The 26982-nt window shown below is 40.6% G+C and overlaps 2 protein-coding genes across 3 annotated transcripts in view; one reads left to right on the top strand and one right to left on the bottom strand.

Annotated features, from left to right (window-relative positions):
- Window positions 1-1552: 1552 nt before the first annotated feature.
- On the bottom strand, window positions 1553-4323 carry LOC135703844 (probable ATP-dependent RNA helicase DDX23). Of its 2 annotated transcripts, none has more exons than XM_065225174.1 (2): window positions 4134-4323; window positions 1553-4082 (listed from the first exon to the last, which is right to left on the bottom strand). In XM_065225174.1, exon 2 carries the CDS (start codon window positions 4064-4066, stop codon window positions 1613-1615), a length of 2454 nt encoding a protein of 817 aa, XP_065081246.1. In that variant the 5' UTR covers window positions 4067-4082; window positions 4134-4323; the 3' UTR covers window positions 1553-1612. The 2 variants fall into 2 exon arrangements, with proteins under 2 accessions (XP_065081246.1, XP_065081245.1); XM_065225173.1 differs by having other exon boundaries at window positions 1553-4072.
- Window positions 4324-14873: 10550 nt separating this feature from the next.
- Window positions 14874-26982, top strand: part of glu (structural maintenance of chromosomes 4-like protein gluon) — a 38094-nt gene continuing 25985 nt past the window's right edge. The window contains exons 1-3 of the mRNA XM_065225195.1: window positions 14874-15103; window positions 15164-17057; window positions 17117-18191. Of these exons, the coding sequence (XP_065081267.1) occupies window positions 14980-15103; window positions 15164-17057; window positions 17117-18191 (3093 nt within the window). The 5' untranslated portion in view covers window positions 14874-14979. The remainder of the gene's footprint in view (window positions 15104-15163; window positions 17058-17116; window positions 18192-26982) is intronic.

Raw genomic sequence — 26982 nt, 5'->3', positions numbered from 1 at the left:
TTTTGAACGTGCCGCCGGCGCAAAGCTCAATAGATTGAAAACTGTTGCAATCAACGTCGGGCTCATTGATGGAGATCCACTGAATGTGCCATGGTTACAAACAGTAGAAACGGTGAAGATTCTTGGCATTTATTTCACTAACTCAATCCGCGCAATGACTAAGGTTTATTTGGATGCTCAAGTTACCAAATTTGCTCAACATTTGTGGCTGCACTCGATGAGGGGACTTAACCTTCAACAGAAGGTTATTTTGCTAAATACCTATAAATATCACGGCAAGGATTTGGTACGTGGCATCAATCCTTCCACCATATTGTGTCCACACAGCGAAAATCACAGCAACCATGGGTTCCTTCTTGTGGCCCGACCAACCGGCGCGGGTTCCTATGGAACAATTGGCACAAGGCAAAGCATCTGGCATACTAAAATTGCAGCTACCGGCACTCAAATGCAAAGCGCTTCTGGTGAACCGTCACTTACAGGATAGTGGCTCCCTTCCCTACTTTCAGTTCCTTCTGAACCAAGCAATTCCTCCTCCCGCAGATTTTCCTTGCCTTAAACTATTAGCCCAACAAATTCCACTTCTCCCCCCACTTATCTGAGAACACCCCTCCAGCGACCAAATTCATCGTGTTCTTCTGGAGCGGACAGATACACCACGGGTCGAGAGAAAATATCCTGGATGAAACTGGAGACATATATGGACGAATATCGGGTCGAAACAACTGTCATCAAGCCATCGAAGCAGCTTGTATATGTTGATCAACGAGAAGACGGAGCATAGAAGGTTGATGAAGATCATCCAACGGGTAGACGGCGAGAGCTGCTTGCACTGCAACGCTACGGTTGAAATATTGCAGCACAAGTTCAGCGGCCGCCCCCGCGTGACGCACGCATGGGCTTCCATACAGCAGAGGACTACGACGATACTCGGCGGCTGGCAAAGGCTGTCCATCGAGGATCTGCTTCGACCAGAACTTCTGAACATAGGGCTAAGAAAACGAAACGAAATTTTGAAAATCTTTGTATTGTACATCGACTCTGTTAATTCTGTTAACGATAGAATAGATGTTAGTGCCCTAAATTTTTACATCGATTGTGAACAATAATACGTGTAAATTAATGTTTTAACACAGAAATAAACAATACTTTCACAAAAAAATAAATTAACACAACCAAATACGAAGTTTGACCCATTCAATGAGATGAGTGGATGTATTTAATGGTAAACAAATATCAAAAACTGAATAAATAAAACTAGATGAACCTTTTCAATTCAACTCAGATTTTTGTCTTAAAATAAAAATTTCTCGATATTTTTCCAATCTTTTTAGTAAGCACAGATGCATTCAATCACATTGCACGTTTCTTTTTAAAATGATCCCTCCAAAATAAGTGTTAAATCATTAAAAGCCAGTTTTCTCATGCCCAGTTTTTTTACAGCTGGGACTGACTTACGATTATGGGCAGTTACCTAACATGTTACTGCCTTGTTTCGACAGGATGTGATATAAATGAAAACATCACCTAATTACCACATTTCGAACGAACATCATTTTATTAGGAAGGAATCTTAAGCTATCCTACAAATCAATCAAATCCAACTTACCCTCTAGGCGAAAATCTTCTCCTCCCTTCTCTTCTTAGTAACCACCGTTCCCGGCTTATGCTGCGCATCCGGGTGATTCATCAGTTCCGGTGGGCACACCGACACCGGACTGGCGGCAACGATCAGCTTCAAGTCGTAGAACAAGTGACTGTCATCCTTGGTGCAGAACGAAATAGCACAACCCGTCTTTCCGGCACGACCAGTACGACCAATACGATGGGTGTAATCCTCGATGGACTTGGCCATGTCGTAGTTGATGACCAGCGATACATCCTTGATATCGATACCACGACCAGCAACGTCCGTGGCCACCAGAATATCCTTGGATCCATTTTTGAGCGAAGCGAGGGCGTACTCTCGCTGTTCTTGACCTTTGCCACCGTGCAGCGTACAGGCATTGTAACCGAGTTTTTCCAGACCTTTGGCCAGCACGTCCGCTCCCTTCTTCTGGTTGACGAAGATGATGCACGGAGGTTCCACTCCACGGGACAGGATTTCCATGAGCTTCTTGCGCTTCTCGTTTTCACCCATAATGTGCACGATCTGTTCGGTTCGCTCGGTAGGTTTACCAACGGAACCGATGTACACTGTTGCCGGACGCCGAAGATAGGTTCGAGCCAGCCGTTCTACCGCTGGAGGCATAGTAGCAGTGAACATGACAGTTTGGCGATACTTTTTCTTGGTGTTGAAGTTTTCCATCAGCTTGGAAGCATCCTCGGCTTCTTCGGTGTCCGGTTTCAGGTTAGTCACGGGCATGTACTCCAGAATCTTCTGGACGTCCGGTTCGAAACCCATGTCAATCATACGATCAGCTTCATCCAAAACGATGTACGTACACTGATTCAAGACCAAGTAACGATTCTCCAAGACGTCGATCAAACGACCGGGAGTTGCAATGACAATCTCGCAACCAAGTCGAAGTCGGAAGCCTTGCTCTTCTCGGGACAAACCACCAACGACGACGACCGTGCGGATGCCCAAAGGTTGACCAAACTTCTGAGTCTCCTCTTCGATTTGTTGAGCCAATTCTCGCGTTGGAGCCATAATGATTGCATACGGGCCTTGGTCAGCCGTTTCTAATCGATCAATTTTCGGAAGCGATTGAATCCAGGACAGCAATGGGATCAAGAAGGCCAGTGTCTTACCGGAACCAGTTTCAGCAATACCGATAATGTCCCTATTTTGAAGACCAATCGGAATGGCCTGTCTCTGAATGGGCGTGGGCTCCTTATAGCCAACTTTGTCAATGATCTCCAAAATCTCCTTTGCAAAACCTGTTTCGCTCCAGTTTCTGAAAGGATTGGGAATTTTGCCTCCCTTAATTGTGATGTTATAATCTTCCCGGAAGATACGCCAATCACGCTCGGTCAACTCGTCGCAATCCTTCTCGGACCAATGGCGATCGTCCCATTTCTGCTTGTCTTCCTTCTTCTTGACCTTCTTCAAACGAACCTTCTCCTGCTCCTTCTCGGCATCTGTCCGACGTTTTTCCAAAAGATCTCCGTAGAACTTGCTTTGCTTCCGCTTCTGGTCTTTGATGTCAATTCCGGCAATGTTACCCCGGCCGAAGAACTGCACATGATGGCGTTCTTTGTACAAATTGTTATAATCTATGGAAGTGTCCTCGGCAGCATCCCAATCAAACACGAATTTCCTATCGTTCAGCCTCCTCACCCTTCTCTTCTTCTTAATGATTCCCAGATATCTCTCTCGGATCGCTTCCTGTTCCTTTTCTTTATCCTTAACGGTGGTGTCTTCGGTGGTTGTAGAACGCCGTTTATCATCATCCTTTTCCTTGCCATCCCTCTCCCGTTCCCTGTCTCTTCCTCTTTCCCGTTCACGTTCTCTCTCCCTCTCCCTCTCCCTTTCCCTTTCCCTTCGATCGTATTTTTCCAGGGGATCCTTCTTTTCTCTATTCAACAGCGTCGTAACTGGGACATCTCCAAACTTGGGAACTCCACCCGAAGCAGCTGCTCTCATTGCAGCTACTTCCTCCTGTCTTCTCTTTAGCGCTTCCGCCGCTCTTTGCTCCTTCGTTATAAACACCGGCTTACTCCTTGCATCTTCTTCCGCTTTCTTTTTGGCCAACAATTCTTCCAATGAAAGCGGTTCCTTTTTGGCCTTTTCCGCTTTCTTCCCCAACTCAGCTTTTACTTCCTCAACATCATCGTCCTTCTTGTCCTTTTCCTCCTTCCGTTTCTTCTCCTCGCGATCCCGCTCCCTGGAGCGAGACCTCTTCCTGTCAGAACCAAAACCAACATGCATACGATCTCGGTCCCGATCCCGATCTCGCTCTCGTTCCCTTTCGCGCTCCTTCTCACGATACGTTTCTCTGTCGCGAATATCCCGATCGCGTTCTCGCTCGTACTCCCGTTCCCGGTAGCGGTCACGGCCACGATCCCGTTCCAGATCGATTCTTTCACGGGACCGCGAGCGACGCTTTTTGTCACCGGCCATGGTTAGCTGGAATTTTCTGGAAATTACTGATCGGTTTTATGCATCCAAATAAAAAACGTTTACAAACCTTTAAACGCAACTTTCGATGTGAGTTGTCCTTCAAACAACAGAGATAATAACAAATTCAACGGGATGACTGGAACGATTTGCCGAAACCAGATGTTAATACTTTCACACAACACTGAGCTGAATAAAGTAATGTTTGGTAGTTCATTTAGTTAATTTCCTTGCAAGTTGAAGCAGAACCAATTTCCCTGAATAAAAATTCAATTCAGCAATCGTACGCAGAATATAAACACATAAAAGCATCGGTGCGCAAATGACAGTTAGATTAAAAATAAAAATAATAAAAAATCCTGAAGGGCGCATACAGTGAGAAACGAAACAACTCAAAATTAAGTATTTTATACCTTGTACAGACATACAAAGTTCACTGTTGTACTACCGTTGTACTGCTTTAAGCTAGTACCACAAATTGTACGTTTTGAGGTACTTGATTAAAGGAGTACAACCAACAATCAATACGAAACTAACGATTTTAAATTGGCTCACCACTTTAGTAGCCTATTGGTCCCAAGCAAACGATTAACGTACCCTATTCTAGTTGAAATTCTATTACTGCACTATGTTTGTTTTGATTCGCTATGAAAGTTTGACAGATAACATCAGGGGTGTGTGGATTCATGCAGAACATGCAGGGGTGAGTGAAATAGCTTGGGACTGCTTGGGACCGTTGTTCTGGTACTGAGTGAGCCAAAAATAATAATGATTTTCTTCGGGACCCAGTAGTCTTAGAGTTACCTCTATGGTACAACGGTACTAATTTGTATGTCTGTCTGTGGTATTATACTCTTCTTCACCTGCGTGAAAAACGAGGGGGGGCGACACTTCTAAATCTCAATTCTAGATGCTCAACAAATCTCACACTACACGAAACGAAAATCAATTATTTAATTCATGTCTTTCACTTATACATTTTTGCCAAAGCCTCAGCCTTATACATTCCATAAGACAAACTACATAGGTCCTACTAGAATGCATAAAAGGTATGTGTGACCGCTTATAGATTTCATTTGACACATGATCTTTATTAACTTTTTGCAAGGCGTCTGCTTATTAGTTGACTTATACATTTTATGAATAATCAGCAATGGAAATTTGCCAAAAGGTATAAGGAGATTTCTATCCGTGTAGCGAATCAATCTTCGAAAATTTTCTTTCATTTCTCGCATCTTTCTGCTCAGTAAGCAAGCCACTGCAACCGACGATCTTTGAAATCCTTGAACTAAAAGCTACGAAAGAGGCCTTCATTAAGATCCACTTTCACGCGACGTTAAATGTTTCGATTTTCTCTTTACGCATGGTTCAGGCAATCATAACAAGCTATGACCGACGTGACGATTGTTTGAGACCTGGTTAAACAAGCTATTCAAATGAAAATACGTTCTCGAATTTCACTTGGCATGTAATGAACAACAGAAATACGCGATAATTCATATTTTCGCTATCTGTTACTGTTTCCAAAATATCTAATGGCAATTACCTTTGTTGTAATACTTCCTGTATTGCCATGGTCATCTGGGAGGAAGGTCGCATGTAGTGCTTTCCCCAGGAACCGTTCACGGCCACCAGCTACTGCCCGTCCAGTCTTGGGCGTATCCAGCGAGGCATCCTTCAGATTACTTACAATCTCCGACACTCAATGCAAATCGCAGGCACACTTACGCTAGTTACAAAAAAAAACACACCCGTGCAAAGAAACGGATCAAATAAACGTCACTCTCGTGAAAGCACACCCGTCGTCGTCGAACAGCTTTCTGGATCTTTAGTTGCCTCTGTGATATACTTACTTGCGGCATACTATTTTGGGAGTGTATATGAGCGTGTACCATGTACGGTAGCTCATATCTCATTGTGATGGTGGGACATAGTAGACAAATTAGAGAAAAAAAAAAACAAAAAAGAAGGAGGTATTAGTATTAGTTATATGTAAACAAACAAACAAAAGAAGAGAAGAGGAAACAAGAGCAGAAACATAAGAAAGGGGATAAAGTAGATAAGAAAGAAAAGAAACGTAGGCAGATTATTAGAAAAGGCATTATCCGAGACTCAGCAATCAAATGTCACTCCCACCGAGAAGAAGGAAGTCACCGGTGATGGAGTTTCTGTGCGAATAAAAAAAAAACGAAACAAATAAGCGAGCAAATAAATATAATACCGTTCCGATTCAAATTTCGGACGATTCAAATTTCGGACACTTTCATTTTTAATTAAATATTACATCCAGTTAGAAACAAAGTAATAATGTTAGATGATCGTGGAGGGCACTAGTCAAAAAAATTAAAAATTTACAAGACATGTGGATCATATTCGACCGAGATAATCAACTTTTAAAAGTGTCCGAAATTCGAGTTTAAGTGTCCGAAATTTGAATCGGCACGGTACATAACATAACAAGAAAAAAAGAAAAAGAAATGTATATATTTGTACGCACTTATTTTTTTAATTATAGTCACTTTAACACTTTTGGGTCATTCGTGACTTGTCCGGGGGTGAGATTTGAATTCGTGACTTTGGCGTGAGATGTATGGATGCTAACCTCTACGCCGGGGTCGTTCCCTGTACGCACTTAATCTAGCTCGGTAAAATCTCCAACAGTCGATTACCTCGGCATTTACTTTTGCTTATATCTCTGCAAAATATCTGTTTGTTAGCTGATATCTCCGCAAAATGTTATTTGTTAGCTGAGTCTCGGCAATTGTTTTACTGGATCTCAGCAAAATAAATTGCAAAACTGCTCGGCTGTTGGAATCCCGGCGAAAAAATTTAAGTTTGATATATATGTATACCGAGGGGTGCGGCACATCTAAATCTCGATTTTAAATGGTCGAAAAATCTCACACTAGCGAATCAATCAACGAAAAATCTTTTTTCATCTCTTGTATCTAAGCCCATCTACTCGCATCACTCTTCACCTTTTTGCAGGAAATCTTCAAAATCATAATCAATCGTGTTTATATCTATTAAGCGCGAGTGCATCTCACAACAGCAAAGCATAACATTTCCTGCATCTTAGATAGAGTCGCCCCCCTCGATGTATACATGGTGCTAGCATAGAGGTAACTCCCCGCATAAACAATAACCATAAAATGCGCCTAACCACCAATTCGGGATATCATCCCAATTTTATGTGGTATGGTCGCACCACCTAAGATATCGTCAGTATATGGTACACGTTTATTAGGGTCTAAAGGCCGGCGCACAATAGATACGTTTTCGGGTTTTTTGACAGATAATGCATGGGCTAACTGTTAAAAAACCCGAAAACGTATCTATTGTGCGCTGGCCTTAAGACTAGAAGGTCCCGAAATAACGTGCTCAACTTTTTGGCTCAGCTCTGGTACTCTCTTCGGTCCCAAGCTAATCGATTCACCCCTCGAAACATAGGAAAATCCATTAACCCCTCATTTTATCTGTCAAACTTTCATAGCGATTCAAAAAAAAACATTGTGTAGTACTAGAATTTTGACTGGAATGGGGTACGTTAAACGTTTGCTTGGCACCAATAGGCTAGTCAAGTAGTGCGTCAATTTGAAATCGTTAGTTTCCACCGGTTGCTAGCACCATCTATCATCCACATTCCCAAGCATTGATGTGCAGCTAGAGCATCCCTCGTTCATGCCATTTTTTCACCAGTTGCTTTTCCCTCGTTCTGTCAACGCGTCAGCTGTGTTGAATAAAAACAAGACAGATCTATAGAATTGACTGAATTCTGCAGAAATAAGGATACGTTGGAAAAATTCACAGAAGCTAAGACTTTTTTTTTAGGGATTTGTTTTGTTTGTTTAGTGTGCTTTTTCTTTCGCTGGAAACAAGTTTTTAAACGAGGCAATGCATCACAAATTAGCATAGAGGTAACTCTAAGACCACTGGGTCCCGAAGAAAATCATTATTATTTTTGGCTCACTCAGTACCAGAACAACGGTCCCAAGCAGTCCCAAGCTATTTCACTCACCCCTGCATGTTCTGCATGAATCCACACACCCCTGATGTTATCTGTCAAACTTTCATAGCGAATCAAAACAAACATAGTGCAGTAATAGAATTTCAACTAGAATAGGGTACGTTAATCGTTTGCTTGGGGCCAATAGGCTACTAAAGTGGTGAGCCAATTTAAAATCGTTAGTTTCGTATTGATTGTTGAAATTAGTGCCCTTTCTACCACTGCTCATAACTTTAATGTGTGTACAGCAAAAAAAAATATAATATGTATCAATCAATGCAATTCATGGTGAAGTATTGAACATCAATAACTGGTAAAAGGGGTAAGGTTGATAGAATATTACAGTCATCAACATGATTTGTTCTTGAATTCTGTGTTAATCGTACAGCGTAATATCAACAATCAATACGAAACTAACGATTTTAAATTGGCTCACTACTTGACTAGCCTATTGGTCCCAAGCAAACGATTAACGTACCCCATTCTAGTCGAAATTCTAGTACTACACAATGTTTGTTTTGATTCGCTATGAAAGTTTGACAGATAAAATGAGGGGTCATTGGATTTTCCTATGTTTTGAGAGGTGAATCGATTAGCTTGGGACCGAAGATAGTACCAGAGCTGAGCCAAAAAGTTGAGCACGTTTCTTCGGGACCTACTAGTCTTAGAGTTACCTCTATGGTAATATCACAAACGAAGTGACAGACGGAGCGACTCGAAAACTTTGGTGACGCACCTGCTATTGCAATTTTTCAGTGTACCACATGGCAACACTACTACTACCAACAATCAATACGAAACTAACGATTTTAAATTGGCTCACCACTTAAGTAGCCTATTGGTCCCAAGCAAACGATTAACGTACCCTATTCTAGTTGAAATTCTATTACTACACTATGTTTGTTTTGATTCGCTATGAAAGTTTGACAGATAACATCAGGGGTGTGTGGATTCATGCAGAACATGCAGGGGTGAGTGAAATAGCTTGGGACTGCTTGGGACCGTTGTTCTGGTACTGAGTGAGCCAAAAATAATAATGATTTTCTTCGGGACCCAGTGGTCTTAGAGTTACCTCTATGCTACTACTGGATTGTACCAACAATCAATACGAAACTAACGATTTTAAATTGGCTCACCACTTTAGTAGCCTATTGGTCCCAAGCAAACGATTAACGTACCCTATTCTTGTCGAAATTCTAGTACTACGCAATGTTTGTTTTGATTCGCTATGAAAGTTTGACAGATAAAATGAGGGGTTATTGGTTTTTCCTATGTTTCGAGGGGTGATTCGACAAGCTTGGGACCGAAAAAAGTACCAGAGGTGAGCCAAAAAGTTGAGCACGTTTCTTCGGGACCTACTTGTTCAAATCAAAACAAAAATACTAGCCCATCTGGTGGCTGATGGCACAAGCTTCTTAGAAAATTCTATTACAGCGAACCACATTAATTTAATTGATTTCTTCGCCAGTTAGTCGTCTGTCACTTCGTTTGTGGTAATACTAGGAATGGAATCACTAATGTGCAGCACTTTTGATGTAATATTCAACAACTTTTTTTTCTGTGTTCGTCAGATGTGGTATGTGTCTCCAGTGGGATGCCTTGACCACCCGAAAAAAAATAACAACAAAAATACAATAAAAAACAATGTAACAATAAGACGAAAATTATTGTCTTTACAATGATTTATATTGTTTGGTCTACATTAAATTTACCTTGATTTATGTTGTACAAAACAGTAAATTTCATTGTAAATGGAAAATTTACAATAAAAAAGGGGGGTTGTTAAGTATCTTAACAATGAAATTTTCGTGATTTCCCCATATAATTTTTTTTTCAATAACATTATATATTATTGTTATTTTACTGTTGGTTGGCGAATTTATTGATTAAAAAAAATAACAGTGTACTTTAGAGTGTTTGTGTTGGCTTGACAGATCTACTTTATCGACTTTAAAAATAAATCGAAAAAATAAAACATCGACCCGGGAAGGGAAGGGGGGTGGTATGTCTGTTACGGGTGAGTCCTTTTTTTACTGGTTATGGATTGAGATTCGATCCGGAACTTGTTAGAAATGGAAGCCAACTCCCCTGCACTCGATCTCTCTAGGTCACGTCTCCTTGGTGGTTGAGCGTCGTTGATAAGTTAATGCATTCAACTGGAGGGAATCGCCCATGAAATATGCTTCCACCTGAGAGTTATTTCCTGACATCTTCAAATGGTGGATTTTTTTATTATTATTGTATGATTATTGACTGCACGGAAAAGGTCTGCATTAAGCGGGATTTAGATGAAGCAGGAGAGTTGAGTTCAACTCAAACCGATCTGGTCGTAGGCGTTCAATTGACTTGGCAACGAATAGAGCCAAACGAACTGTCAAAGCCAGAGCCATACGGGCAGCGCCTATCTTGATTACATTGGCAGTGTTGCTGACCCTCTCATAATCTGCATGCTTCAATCAGATTTATTTTTATTGTTCGTGAAGTAACCCACAGTGAAAACACACCAATATTTAATGTAACAAAAATTTTGATTGTAATAGAGTTGTTGATTATTGTTCGTGATCGAATCATGTTAACAATAAAATAAATTAAAAATACAATAAAAATCATTGTAACAACATTTTATTATGTACATTCATTGTACAGCTAGGTAGCAGTTTTGCCGTTTTCGGAAGGGTACAACATTATAACAATCATTTTTATTGTCGACAATAAATGTTAATGTTAGAGCATTGTTTCCACTGAAAATTTCACTGTAATTTTTTTTTCGGGCTGACATCTACTAACTAGACGTGAAAAAGAACTGGCATCACTGATAAGTTAGAAATTTGGTGGCTTTGTCAATGCTTCAGTGGCGCCACCATGGCAAATGCAAGCACATTCCCAACTAAAACATTATTTGCGATGAATATGATTGTGAATGTTATCCTTCCCCTTGGCTAGTTTCTTAACCTGGACGTTGGTGGGCGGGCCTAATCTTATGCTTCATAGTGGAGCGTTGGAGACGGTTGGTTTATGGCCATAGGCGTAGCCAGATAGGGGCAGGGGGGGGCGACTGCCCCCCCCCTAAACTCGGCAACACAAAGGCTTTCGAGGAAATGGCGTTCGGTGAAATGGCATTCGGCCAAATTTTCCATGGTAATTTTTTTTTCGCCCCTCCCTAGCTCGAAACCTGGCTACGCCCTTGTTTATGGCCGACATCGTTGGCTCATGCCGTGACAGAACAGCGTCATGAGCATGCGATGAGGATTACTGAGCTTCCCCTCTCTGATGAACCATTGCATAAGAGAACCAAAGTTCTAGCCTGAAGTGATAGTATCACACTTGTTACTCCTTTAGAGCAACCGTACCAATGAGTAAGTAAGGCACATTTACCAACCTCTACCATAACGCTACTTACGTACCGGGAGTTGCTATTCAGGTTGGGGAAATAGCAATCCGCACCTTGGGAAGTAGTGAGTTCATAAATTTAGCAACCCGGTAGCAACGCATCAGACGGTTGCTATTTTGAATAAACGCCAAAAGTTTGTTTTGCCGGTGTGGAAAACGGTAACTTAAATTATGACTCTGATAGCAACGACCGGTGTAGAGAGGAGTGATTAAGCCAAAATGGAAACGCTGTGCATAAGTAAAATAGTGCCGCAAATGGCAACGACTGGTACGGTTGCTCTTAGTTGAAAGCCGCGTTGTAGTACGCTTATGTATAGGCACTAACGTTGGGTGCAGAGGGAACGACACTCATTTGGCTGTATTTTTTCAGTCTAGTAATTACTTGGGGTTTTCGGGAAAAAACATAATTGATGGGATTTTTTTGAGTGTGTCGTGTTGACGAAAATAGAGCAGGGATAGAAAAAATAGATAGGAATAGAACAGGCAATTCAGTGTCAACATTTCAAAGGGGCGTAATTGATTTTGTAAACAGTGGCTTTAACCGTTGATTTCTCGCGAATTAAAGCTTACCACTCCAAATTAAAAATGCTAGCTGGTAGAGAAAATATTCCTCTACACACTTAGAAATGATTACCGTATTCGGTAATTTTTTACCGAACTTTCAACAGCTGAACGTTCGGTAATCCGTTCGGTAAACGAAATAACTACCGAACGATCGGTAAACAGATGTTTGGATTATTTGTCAAAATGACCGAAAAATTCGGTGATTTTCTACAGAACAATTCGGTAGCTATTACCGAACTTCCGTAAAAGGAGAACGAAATATTTTTTTTTAAATTATACTACTTTTTTCGATTCATTTATATTGAATTATCTTTTTACAATAATAGTTATTTGATTGTTTTTATTCAGAAAATTTTGTCAGGGGGGTTTGGTGCAATATTTGAAACGGATAATGGCTGGATGAAAATAGCGAGCAGGAGATACCCAGCATATGGGGCGATCGTTTGTGCCCTCCAAGAATGGTCTTCTGACAAATAGAACGGGTGACATTGTATTTTGGATGGTAAAAATTTCTTCGGTCTATAAAATAGTAATTGTTAAATGTTTGTTGTAAAATACTTCTGTTTATAATACTGTACCTGGTTCCATTCATCAGCACTTTAAGTTAGTTTATCCTCGAAGCACGGTTCACTTATAAATAAAGTTTCTTCACGGTTTGACAGTTTGTACAAACCGAAGTTCGGTAATCTGATTTATGTTTTACGGTTTGTTCGGTGATTTTTTTTACCGAACTCGGCGATTATCTCATTTTACAGTTCGTACTGTAATTTTTTTACAGAGTTCGTCACTTAAAAAATCAGACCACCGTTATTTCGGTAAAACTTTACCGAATATTGGTAATTTTTTTATGATTTACCGAAAAATCTGTAATAATTTTCGTTTACCGATTATTTTCGGTAAAAAATTACCGAACAAGCCAAACGTAGCTGAGTGTGTACTTGTTGGTTTTATTAATTTTCATGTGTGAGCTTTTATTCCCGAGAAATCGACGGCTAAAGCCATTGTTTACAAAAGCAATTACGCCCCATTGAAATGTTGACACTGAATTGATGTGATGTGAGCTGAGTGGTGCGGAGAAACACGAAATGGTTGTCAAAAAGAATCCAACTGGTGCTGTCAAAAAGAATCCAACGATCTAGAGCTGCTAAAAGTGATACTTTTCTCATACAATCCCCGTCGGCAGAGAAAGTATTGTGGTCATTGTTGAAAATATTGTCATTTCGGCATTTTTTTTACTAATATTCTTCAACAAAAAACTTGCTCAAATACTCGGATGTAAACAATGTAACGAACGAACGAACCTGCACGAACTGCTAAAGGAAGAATGCAAACAAACTTTATAAGAGTCATGTGGGTAGGTGCACTTTCAACACCATGTACACGTTATTTATGGAGCAAAGGGTGAACTTTCGACAGCATGTATATGCAAATTGTGAGCAGTGCATTAGCAAAACAATTTGTGATATCGGAAAATTCTCAAGTTGTTTCCTGCTGACTTGCAAAACAAAAACGGCTGTGTTCGCAGGATGTGAGGGGTATTAAAAAATTTCAGAGGGATACGTTCATGAAATACGTAATGCTTATAGGGGGAGAGGGGGTCACCTATATCGTTACGAATTATACATAGGGGAGGAGTAGTAAAGCTTTGCGTTACGTAAAAAAGAGAACATTTTGTTTTTTTTTCGTTTCTTGATGTAAAGTTTGAAAATACAGGTCTTTTTTGACGTTTTAGGCAACGACAACGAAGGCTGTCATCACTAAATCTTGCTTTGCAAAATGGATCTGTTTTAATTTTATAAATTGAGATTTTTGCTATCCTTGAACTTTTGAAAAGGAGGTACTCGATGTTACGCTGATCTTTTGTTTTTGTTTTGAATATTAATAATATAATTAATTACCTAATAACGAGGGGGCGACACATCTAAATCTCAATTCTAGATGCTCAAAAAATCTCACACTAGCGAATCAATCTTCGAAAAATCATCTTTCATTTCTCGCATCTACTTGCATCGTGCTTCATCTTTTTGCAGGAAATCATCAAAATCGACATAAATCTTCCTTCCATCTACTCAGCGTGCGTGCAGCTAGCCACAGCAAAACACAATCTTTTCTGAATCGTAGATAGAGTCGCCACCCTCGGTCACACCATTTGATTCTGTGTACATCGTACAATGTGATATTACACAACCGATAGATTGACCTGGTTGCAGCAGTTTCGATGTAATATTCAACAACTTTTGCTGTGTATGGCTTATATCATGTAATATACACAGAAAAAAAGTTGTTGAATATTACATCCAAACTGCTGCAACCAGGTCAATCCATCGGTTGTGTAATATAACGTTGTACGATGTACATCGATTTTGCGAACAAAACTACATCCATTGATGTAATATTGTATCTGCTTTTTGATATTACATCATTATTTCATACATCAGCTTGAATTACATTGATCGGTATTACATTTTTTTTACTGTGTAGGCTGTCTTGCAATGAGCACTCATACATCTAGTTTTCACTGGAAATCCTATGTATGAGTGCTCATTGCAAGACAGCCTATATTACATGATATAAGCCATAGTCTGTACAGGGTATTAAACTCCAGAACGAGCTTCAGAAAGCTCAAGGTCAATACCGTGTTATCCCCATTTTTTACGACCTATTGAAAATTTACTCGAGAATTACCCCTTCAGAAAACTTTCTTAGTGTACGGCCGTTGAAATCTGCCCTCTGACAGTTGGCTATGAAATTTCAAATAGCTGTCAAAACTGTCGCTAACCTCCAAAGAGCGTCCACATCAGAGTTGCAAGTTTGTAAACAACTGTATTTATAGATTCAATTATTTTGTGCAAAAGTTCGTTGCGTTCGGTTTTGGTGTAGATTTTGTGTTTTAGACTGATTGAAAAATATTGATAATCGGTGTGAAAAGTTAGAAGAAAGTGTGCAAAATTGAACAATGAGTAAAAACAAGCGCCGCTCGGGCGGAGCGGCCGATCCTTCGCGGCAGCAGCAACAACCGCCGGCCGAGGCTATGGAAGTGGACATCGATGCCGACGCCAATCTGTCCGAGGATGAGGAAGGTGGGATTCGTTTGAATTTTGGATTGCAAGTGAATGTTTTAAGTGGAATTTAATTTACAGGAGGAACCCGTGTCGGAGGGATTTACATTCCGGCTCCAGTCCCGCCGTATTGCTCGACGGAGTGCAAAGGACCCCGGTTGATCATAACGCATATTTCGAACTACAACTTCAAAAGCTACGCTGGGCAGGTCATGCTGGGACCTTTCCATCAGCGCTTTTCGGCCATCATTGGACCGAACGGTAGCGGCAAAAGTAACGTGATCGATTCGATGCTCTTCGTGTTCGGTTACCGAGCGCAGAAGATTCGCTCGAAGAAGTTATCCGTCCTGTTGCACAGTTCATCGTCGCATCCCAATACGAACAGCTGCACGGTCGGGGTGCATTTTAAGAAGATTATTGACAGCGAAGACGGATCGTTCGAGTCGGTTCCGAATTCGGAATTTGTCGTTTCCCGGACCGCATTCAGGGACAATACGTCGTACTATACGATCGATAACAAGCGCGTGCATTTTAAGGAGGTTTCAAAACTGCTGAAGCAGTATGGAATCGATTTGGATCACAATCGGTTCCTGATTCTGCAGGGTGAGGTGGAATCGATTTCGATGATGAAGCCGAAAGCGCTGACGGAGAATGAATGTGGGCTGTTGGAGTACTTGGAGGACATAGTTGGGACGACGAGGTACAAACAGCCGCTGGTTAAAATTAGCGGACGAGTGGAGATGTTGAATGAAGACCGAACGGAGAAGCACAATCGTTGCAAGTTGGCCGAGCGCGAAATGAAGGATCTGGAGAAGCCAATGCACGAAGCTGTTGAGTATCTGAAGCTGGAGAATTCTCTTACCAGAACGAACAATCAGCAAATTCAGAAGTACATTAGCGAGCAGAAGAAGAAAATCGCAGTGCTGGAGGTGGAACGTGGACAGGCTGAAGAAATCCTGAAGAAGCACGATAGCACGTTCGAAGCGCTGAAAAAGGAGCGCATCGAAAAGGAGACACTGGTGAAGGAGGAAATCAAACAGTACGATGCCCTGGTCAAGAAGAAGGATGACAAGGAGGCAGCTGTGAAGGCGTCTTTGGCCAAGTACACTAAGGTACAGGCGAACATGAAGGCAACGAACGAGCGACGGAAGAAAACCAAGGATCAAATCGAGTCGGAAAAGAAGAAATTGCTAGATCTGAGGGCGATTCCGGCGAGAAATGCAAAGGAAATAGCCGAATCCGAAAAGAAGATCGAATCGCTCACCAAGCAGAAAACTGACATCGAAGCGAAGTTGGCGGTAAATTTGACCACCTTGAAGGACGAAACCAAAGTCCTGCTGGAGGAGAAGGAAAAGCTCCAAACGAAGCTGATTGATTTGAAGAAGGCCGTTGACGATTCCAAGTCCGCTCTTTCGTTGGCCGAATCTGAGCTAAACATTTGCAAACACAATGAAACGACCGAGAAACGAAAGCTGGAAACGTTAAAGTATTCTTACGATGATTCCAACAAATCGTTACAGGAGAAGCAAGCTCGCCTGCAGGAATTGGAACAGAATCTCCCACAGCTGCGATCGGAACTGCAAACCGCCAAGGGGAAGCTACAGGTAAATGTGACCGAAGAGAAGGACCTGCGCAACCAGCTGCGAACGGTTCAAGGCAAACTGCAGGAATCGATGCAGGCCATGCAGGCCACCCGGTCGCAGGGAAAGGTCCTGGATGCGCTGATGAAGGCCAAAGCCGAAGGACACCTTCAGGGTATTCTCGGGCGGTTGGGCAACTTGGGCGGAATCGACTCGAAGTACGACGTGGCCATCTCGACGTGCTGCGGTAATTTGGATTTCATCGTAGTTGAGACGGTCAACGCGGCACAGGCGTGCATTGATTTTCTAAAAAAGTACGACATCGGCCGGGCATCGTTCATCGCGCTGGAGAAGATTCAGCAGTACCAGCAGCAGTGTCACAATCGGATTCAGACGTAAGTTTTGGTCGGTTACGGTTTGGTTCATAATTAACGCATTTCTTCTTCTCTTCCAGTCCCGAAGACGTGCCCCGACTGTTCGATTTGGTCAGCGTCGAGGACGAACGTGTTCTGCCGGCGTTCTATTTTGCCCTCCGTGACACGCTGGTGGCTGATAGTCTCGATCAGGGTCAGCGGATCGCCTACGGTGCCAGGCGGTACCGTGTTGTTACGTTGAGTGGTGACGTCATCGAAACATCCGGTACCATGTCCGGTGGTGGCCGTTCGATGCAACGTGGCCGCATGGGCACCAAAGTGCAAACCAAAACGTCCGCATCGGATACACCAAAGTCCAACAAAGAGTTGGAACACCTACAGGTCCGCGCTCAGGAGATCCAATCACAGATCAACTTCCTCCAGGAACAGCAGGGAGAGCTGGAACAGCAAATCCAGCGTGTGGCCTCTCAGCTGAAGCACGAGGAAAACGAAGCCAAGCGCCTGAAGATGGACGTGACCAGCTTGGCTGAACAATTACCGCGATTGAAAGATCAAGTTGAACGGCAGGAAGCGCGGGTGGCGCAGACGCATTCTGATCCGGAGAAAGTTAAAGCTTTGGAGGAGCAGGTGAAAGATTGCAAAACAGAGCACAAGCGGACCAGTGATGCAGCGTCTACCATCCAAAGGCAGGTCGATGAGTTAACGAGTAAGATCACCGACATTACCAACAACATGGTGAAGGATCTGCAGGCGAAGATCAACAACATGACGAAGCAAATCGATAAGCTGACGGCGAACATTTCCAAACTGACGGTGGAGGTGAAGACATCCGAAAGAAACGTAAAGAAAGCCGAGGACAAAATCGCCAGCATGGAGGATGAAGTGCTCGCTGCGGAGAAAACGATTCGAGCCGGCTGTGAGGAGCGCGAAGCACTGGAGAAGGAAGCGGACGACCTGAAACAGGAACTGGACGTACTGAAAGCGGACATTGAAAAAGCGCACGAGGGATCGTCCAGCATTAAGAAGGAAATTGCCGCCATCCAGAAGAAGGAAGCCGCGGGCAAAATGAAGCGGTTGGAGTTTGAGCAGATTTTGCAGTCGATCGAGAAGAAGCTGAACGACGTGAAGGACACGATTCCGCACTGGAAGAATATGGTGAGTTTCTTTCGTTTGCTATTGATTCGCTCGAATGCTTTTTTTAATCTATGTTTCGAAATTTATTATGGCATGGGTATTGCTCATTGCTCCGGTTTCGGCGAGTATTATATAAGTTTGACGTTTCACGATTTGGTAAATTCTTCAACTTACAACTAGATTGAATTGGAACGTGGGCAAAACTGTTTCACAAACAGGATAATCATTAAGTTGAGTTGACGACGGCTAGTATAGGTCATTATAAGATATCATAATACGGTCTGTTATGTTTTACGTTAGTCTTACGGGAAATGGATTACAATTACCTTCGGTCGTAATTGATTAATGCACACACTTTATTGTTTTATCGATAGATATTGAATCGGGATGGTAAAATGGGATGTTTAGAATATTTGAGAATGATAAACCGCGTCGGCGGCAAAAAGGTGGACAGTTTTGAATGTTTCCTTCTGATCCTGGCTTTGCTGTTCAGAATGTTATTTTGATATGACTCTACTGTTTTCGGGCTGTTGGATCTTTACGCCTGCCCTCTACTGAGTGGTCTTTGAGCACTTCCGCAGTTGTTAAATGAGAGCTTCCTTGCTGATTGACTGTTTTTGGCAATATTGCAACATGAGTTCCTCGTTGGATATTACAATTTCAAATGGCCACGCATTTCATTAAACATTAGGAATCTATGCAAATAGATCGAATGACGAAAATTTAACCTAACAAGCTTAAACAATACCAACAAGACATTTAATAAAAATTATTAATACACATTCGATAACGATGCAAATAAACTTAACCACAGCGGAGGCAGTCCTCTGTTCTCTGCATTCACAAATTCACGAAATCGCAACCGTTTCGGCCATATTGAAGGGTATTTGACGGTTTTGTCCACTTTTTCTGATTCTGATTGTGGATTTCAAGGTGGCGTCGAATATTCACGTCGGACAATGATATCCGACCCGGTCTCTACACGTCACCCTGATTCCAAAAAAATCCATATTGAAGGGTATTTGATAGAATTTCTCGCTTTCTGATCGGAAGCGGCCATCTTGGATTTCAAAATGGTGTCGGACATCGATTTTCGGTCTCTTTACCGCACCCCGATTCTAAAAATACCTATATTGAATAATATTTGACTGTATTTTCACTTTTCTGAAACCAAAAGCCGCCATATTGGATTTCAAGATGGCGTCAGCAGGTTTGCTGCAACACCTCAAACTCACTGGAGGTTTTAAAATACTCTTGTCCTGCGAGTTTAGCCAGTCCTCTCATCGAGTGAGTGGCGTCAGAAATGTAGGGAGATACACCGTCGGGTTAACCTCACTTTTTTACATTTGGCAGTGGTTTGTTTACATGGACATAGAAAAAGAATTAAAAAAATATTGAATGTTTTTTTTTAGATTTTTTGGAGAGGAATGTTTTTCAAATGAACATAGTCGGATATCATATCTTTTAATTCTTTTTATTTAAAACCTCAAATCCACTTGAATCGACTAAGGCTGTGAACCATTTGCCGAGTTAAATTTAACTCGTGGTTAAAAGTGACATTTCGAAAGTTATTTTCTATGTTCGAAAATCCCCGTGCTGTCGATCGACCGGTTTTCGAGCCACGGTTGTCAAAATTTAACTTCTTGTCTGTCAGAAATAACCATGCTCGGATAGCAGGGTTAATCGATAACTTTTCATCTGTCAAATTTTAACCAAAAGTTAAAATAATCCACCAAATGGTTCAGAGCCTAAGGCTCTGAACCATTTGGCGATTTTTTTTTTAACTTTGGTTAAAATTTGACAGATGAAAAGTTATCGATTAACCCTGCTATCCGAGCATGGTTATTTCTGACAGACAAGAAGTTAAATTTTGACAACCATGGCTCGAAAACCGGTCGATCGACAGCACGGGGATTTTTGAACATGGAAAATAACTTTCGAAGTGTCACTTTTAACCACGAGTTAAATTTAACTCAGCAAATGGTTCACAGCCTAAGGCTCTGAACCATTTGGTGGATTATTTTAACTTTTGGTTAAAATTTGACAGATAGAAAGTTATCGATTAACCCTGCTATCTGAGCGTGGTTATTTCTGACAGACAAGGAGTTAAATTTTGACGACCGTGGCTCGAAAACCTGTCGATCGACAGCACGGGGATTTTCGAACATAAGAAATAACTTTCGAAATGTCACTTTTAACTACGAGTTAAATTTAACTCGGCAAATGGTTCACAGCCTAAAAATGAACACATGAATAATACTCGCGTAACATTTGAAACAGGCCTATCAACTTTTGTACTCAAAACTTGTTAAGCCCTTTTCGTGCGAACTGAAAATGCCCACGCAAACTAACAACACCAACAGGTAGGGGAAATTCTCCCCTTCTCAATAGGCGAATCCTGAGTGGTGCGAAGTGAAATTTTCTTCGTGTTGGTAGTGTTGAAATAAACGTTTCATCACCGTCGGTTGGTAGAGAGAAGTGTCAAACGGCTTTTTGTGCAGAGCCGATTCGTGACTTTGTGATTGTTTGTTGACATTGTTCATAGCTGGAGTTTTTACGGAGTGGAATAAAATTCAGAATGAAGTGTTTTGCTCACTTTTGCAATTATAAAGGTGGACACGACGAAAAGCGAAGCCTATTCAGGTTTCCCAAGGATTCAGCAGTACGAAAAGAGTGGCTCAGTTTCTGTGAGGTGGATCTCAATTTTCAAATCAAACCCAGTGACCGGTTGTGCAGTATTCATTTTGATAAAAATTGTGTAAAACATCTGAATTCAGTTGCTTATCGTGATAAAAATGCAATCCCTACACTGCGAACATATGATGATGGTCCATTTATCAGTGAAACAATTGACGAAAGTGATAAAGTTGTTAACGATGAAGATTGGCGATCGCCGGAACTGAAAAATATTTCAAAGCAAAGGTGAGACATTTTTTAAATTGAATTTGAAATCAACAAACAAAATAGGGTAGAGAGCCTCTGCGGCCTAATCCCCCATTGTTGGTCTATCGTGCAGGAAGAATTAAAAATAGTGTCGGTTAAGTTGGACACCGAAACGATGAAATCTACGACTTCGGCATTAACGAGTCAATTATACGTTTGGTACGATGCCTTCAAGAGGACAACGTATGAATATTTACACCTTTTGTTCGCGAAAACAAAAGAAGCACTCCAACGACTCCTTTTTTACCTTCATTGTGTGCTGAAGTGGGATGCAAAGGCTTATCAATGTGTTTGTGCTGAATAGGGACTCGTATATAATAGGGACTCGTATATAATAGGGACTCGTATATGATAGGGACTCGTATTTGGTGGCAAGAAACAGTTTTGTATTCTTAACCAATATAAGTGTAAACAATTTGTGATTCATTATCAAGCTCAAAGTCATCTATTTCCATTTTCTTATGTAAAAATGCACTCGAAAAAGACGTATAAGTTTTGCCACACAGTATTTTTTAAATCTACTGCACGTGACAATAAATAAATTTAAGTGCTGTTTTATTTTGTTCACTTAAATGTTGAAATTAACACAGTACCCCTGGTATTTGGGAAACCATCCGTGTTTTACTGAGAAGAATGAAACATCGTTGGTTCAACTTGCAATTGTCACGGCACCGTTTAAGATTATAGCGTACTCTAAAATTGTTAACACCTGCAAATAAAAACTCCAGTATAAAACAACTATTATTCATGAGGGAGTTCGTGGCGTAGTAGGCTACACGTTCGCTTCTCAAGCGGATGGTCATGGGTTCAATTCCCAGACCCCCCCCCCCCCCCCCAACTTTGAGCACCGGTGTTGAGTGGTAAGCATAGTTGCCTCTCACCCCAGTATGGCCTGGGTTCAGTCCCAATCGGCGCCCTGGGATTTTCTGAGGCATAAAATCCCTGATCCTCCATTCACCGTGCCCTTGCAAATCAAATTCTTAAGCGTTTGTGAAATAGTGAATTACACTCCATTTATGTTTCTGATCATTTCTAAACAAAGTTAAATGAAATTCTACATGTTCGGTAAATGAATACCGTGCATGTAAATGAAATGGTGACATAGCACGGTGAATGGGGACCATGTCATGATCCGAAAAAAAGCCCCAAACTATTTATTCTTGTTCAAAAGACATTGATTTCATATTTTTTCTTGAGTTAAAATAAATAATAAAGCAGTTTGACGTTGGTAGCGAGAATGGATGAATGGATCATCTTGTTAAAATACGAGAGCCTTGGACCGCACCAAATCTCCTTAAATGCATGGTGCTTTGCTTCTGTCTGCAAAATATACTTTTCATTTCAGGGAAGTCAAGAAAGAATAAAACCCTGACACATCCTCTACCTGACTTGCAATCAAACATAGTAATTTTTATTTGTATAAATTGTTGCAAATCAGATGCAAATTTAATGTGGCCGACGATATCTATGGAAGTGCTGTCGAAATTCCCTGGGACCTCCAATGGCAACGATTTGACTTCCCTCCAAATCGTGTGAAACTCGAACATGAAAACTCTATAGAACCCCCGTAGAACCTCGCTGGCAGCAACTAAAATATCCACTGAAACCTCTTCTGTCGCGGGAAAAATCTGTTGAAATTTCCTGGAACTTTTGTACTATCATCACAAATCTCCTTAGAACGTTCTCCGAAGTCACAGTCGTTCCTGAGCGAAAAAAAATCGAAGGGGTTTTTTTCAGCGCAGGAGTCTACTTTGGTCCAAAATACGCAATAATACTGTTATTTTTAACTGTTTGAGTCGTTTCGAATCACGTTTTTAAAAAGATCAAAAACATTACTGAAAAATATTTATTTTTTATTTTGAACGATAACAATACTTCTATCTATTTCAACGAACCACAATGATAAAAAAGTGGTTCGATTTGACAGCTCGAAAGTGGTTCGATTTTGAGGTCCGTCTTCGCACCACTCAGGGCGAATCCATTAGAAATTAAGCGATCGTTTCAGCCTCTGGTGGTGAATAAGGAAACCACCAAAAGAGTGATGAGGGCTTAAATTTTCGCCGTGAAGCATAGGAAGAGGAAAATGTTTTTACCTTTTCTGATTAATTTATCAATCGCAGGTGCTTGTAATCATCATACCCATGGAATATTTTGTATTCTGTATCGATTTTGGAGTGATCCGGCTGGTGCTTCCACATATTTTTGTTAAGAAAAGTGAAAATTTATAGAACTACCCCAGCGGTTATGGTTTTCCGGATTTTTAATGTGGTGCTATTTGAGCTGTAAAACCGTTCAAATATGTGAAAAATAATAAAATAAGACCCCTCCCGATGGAAATATGCAAGATACGCATAACAATATGCGTTAATTTGAGATGTAAAAATTGTAATTTTGATGTAAACAAACGGTTTGGTTGACGTTTCCTCTCATAATCGCCTAGCGTACTCTACGTTACACTGCAAATAAAATTCACGCAATATTCACCTGAAAAGGTATGTAGATATTTTCCATCTTACTTTTCATGTGAATATTACGTGTTTTGGGAATGAAATCCTGTTCAAATGATGCATATAAAAATCAAGTGATTTTCACGTAAATTTTATCGGATCTACAGATAATATTCAAATTGGCGACACTTAAAAGTTACGTGAATTTCCAAGTAAGTTTCACAGGGTTTTACAGTTATGTTTAAGTGAAATTGTGGTAAATTTCGATTTATTTTTTCATGAAGTCTATGAAGCTAATTATTTTGGTAACAGATTTATTTTCAAAGTGTTTTATTAAAATAAAATTTGTCTTTAATTGATGCACCACCATTTCATGATTTCACTGGATTTACTGCCTATTTTTTCCTAATCCTGGGGTGGAACTGCTTCTAGAAAGACTTACATTTTTTACTTTAGGAATAAATTTCAAATTCTGGGAGCTGGGTATTTTCATTAAGATCGTTGATTTCTGTATAAGTGAATAGAAAGCGAACATTGATCATGTTCTATTTTTTTTTCTTTAAATGTAAATATTTGATGCATACCATTAATTTTAGCCAGGAACTGATGCTCTGGAAGCTTTCAAAAATCCCCCGTTTACTGGAATAATCTTGTAGCTCGTAATTTGAAATTATGAGTAGCCCAAATAATCTGATCCTGCATTCGCTTTTTCATTTCTGGATTAATAAAACTTAAGATTATTTTCTGGATTCCAATGAATGTAAAAAACTGGGCTGTCTGGCAATCAAAATCTTCCAACAATGAGGAATGCCAATACTTTCTTCTGTCACCATCTTGTACTTAAGAGGTTACGCACAGAACATTTTCACACTATGAGATCACGGAAAATTTACGTGAATTTCACATAACCTTCACCAGCATGACACATGGACTCGACCAGTAAATCCAGTAAACTTCATTAACATGTTGTTGAATTTTACGTGTAGCATGTAAATTTTATTAGATTCTTGTTTTTAAGAAGTCACCAGAATTTTCAGGTAAAAAATACGTTTGTTATGGGTTCAGTGTAGTGGTACATAGAAACAGCCTATAGTGCTCTTGGCGAAGGGCACGCACTAGTCTGTCAATACTACGCAGCCTACTGACCAAATATTTAAAATCTTGTCATCACTGCTTTCGTTACTTTAAATACACTCTAAGTTTCATTATATACTTTAAATACTGACAATATTTGCTACTTAAATTATTTAAATTATTTGCCATTACATTAAATATCGTTAATTATGTGTTTATTACTTTCAATATCGCTAAAAGTATTTAAAATCAAATGATTACTGTCATCAAAGTATTTAAATTACTACGATGTATTTTAAATATCACGCAGTCATACCAAAGATGAATACTAAGATGAAACTGTCGGAAGAAAAACTTTCTATTTTAGTGTCTTCTTGCACGGTCCCTTTCATCCAATGAGAACCCCCCGTATTCAAGGTAATTTTGTGGTTTTGCTGCCCCCTCGGAAGAGATGAAATTTTACGCTCATTTTTATCAAAACAATCACACCAAAATCAGAGATGTCCCATTTTTTAATTACTCGATTAACAACTAATCGATTATTTTTTGTTCGCTGTGCTGCCATTTTTCCACCAATGAGAGTGCAGCACATGTTTGAAACGATCGGTGATGATCCTGTGGAGATGTTAATGTTTATATCGGCATGATCTAACCGATTATAAATATTTTACTTTTCGGTTCGTTAATCGATTAAACGATTATTCGAATGAAAATCGGACATCACTAGATGAATGCGAAACGTCATTTCAAATATAAGGCCGTTCATAAATAATGATACAATTTGAAAGGGACCGGGGCTAATCACAAATTACGTCTCCATGGTAACTGAAATAAACACGAGTGTTCACCGGTTGGTCATACCAACAATCAATACGAAACTAACGATTTTAAATTGGCTCACCACTTTAGTAGCCTATTAGTCCCAAGCAAACGATTAACGTACCCCATTCTAGTCGAAATTCGAGTACTACGCATTGTTTGTTTTGATTCGCTATGAAAGATTGACAGATAAAATGAGGGGTTAGTGGATTTTCCTGTTTCGAGGGGTGAATCGATTAGCTTGGGATCGAAGAGAGTACCAGAGCTGAGCCAAAAAGTTGAGCACTTTTCTTCGGGACCTTCTGGTCTTAGAGTTACCTCTATGGTCATACCTAGTAGTGCGCGCCCCTCGGCTCTTGGTTTGTGTGGGCGTACTTTGGTTCTCGTGAAAAGGACCTAGGAAGTTGTTCACAAAAGTTGATAGGCCCTTTTCAAATCTCACGCGAGCATTATTCATGTGTTCATTCAGGGCCCTGCTGTTGTGTTAATTTTTTTTCAGTAGATGAACAAAAGTTCACCCGTGCACTCGTGTATAAAAGAAGTAAACAAAAACTCCTCAAGAGAGAGGGAGAGTGAACTTCAGCGAGAGGATGATTTGACGTTAGATGCGCGTTTCGAGACTTCGAATGACTTTTTTGTTCGACGCAAGAAGCTCAGAGTTCACCCAGAGAGAGAGAGAGTAAGAGCGTGCGATAGAAAACATGAACATGAATGGAAGCAAACCTCACTCTCATTTTATCCCCCTTCGCTCACAAGCTCTGAAGCTCAGTTGAATGATTTGGCAGTAGGCATTCTACTCCTCAGAAAAATGCTACGCTCGGCTTCTTTCAAACTCGCGAGCGAGGCTCCATCAAGCCTGGGCGTCAGTCATCCACTCAGAGTCTCTAACGTCTCCTTGATTCCAAAAATATAAATATTGACGGGTATTTGGGTATTTGACAGTATTTCCCACTTTTTCTGAAATCGGAAGCCGCCATCTTGGATTTCAAAATGGCGTCTGACAACGATATCTGGTCTCTAGACGTCATTTCGATTCCGAAAATACCCTTTTCACGTTCGGTTGTGCGATATGTGAGAGCGTGTTAGTGAAAATCCGAGGAAAATAAACAAATCACTGACAAACTCATTTTGACAGATCTAATTTCATACATTTTTTAGGTGAGCCAAAGGAAAATAATAAACAAATTTTCACGGCGATACATTCGCAATTGTGCGTGCGTTAAACGTCACTAATCTCTATTGAAGGGTATTTGGCAATATTGTTTTTTTTTCTGAAATTTGAAGTCACATTTTTGAATTTTAAAATAGCGTCGCACATCGATATCCGGTCCAAAGACGTCATTACAATTCCAAAAATACCCATATTGAAGGGTATTTGACCGTATTTCTCTCTTCTTCTGAAACTGGAAACCTGGCCGGCGCCAGTGGTGCACAGAAAAAAAAGTTGTTGAATATTACATCCAAACTGCTGCAACCAGGTCAATCCATCGGTTGTGTAATATAACGTTGTACGATGTACATCGATTTTG

Source organism: Ochlerotatus camptorhynchus, unplaced genomic scaffold, assembly GCF_037179485.1.
Source record: "Ochlerotatus camptorhynchus isolate MF236.1 unplaced genomic scaffold, CSIRO-AGI_Acam_v1.1 ptg000222l, whole genome shotgun sequence".
Taxonomy (NCBI): domain Eukaryota; kingdom Metazoa; phylum Arthropoda; class Insecta; order Diptera; family Culicidae; genus Ochlerotatus; species Ochlerotatus camptorhynchus.
This window is presented reverse-complemented; position numbering and strand designations above follow the sequence as displayed.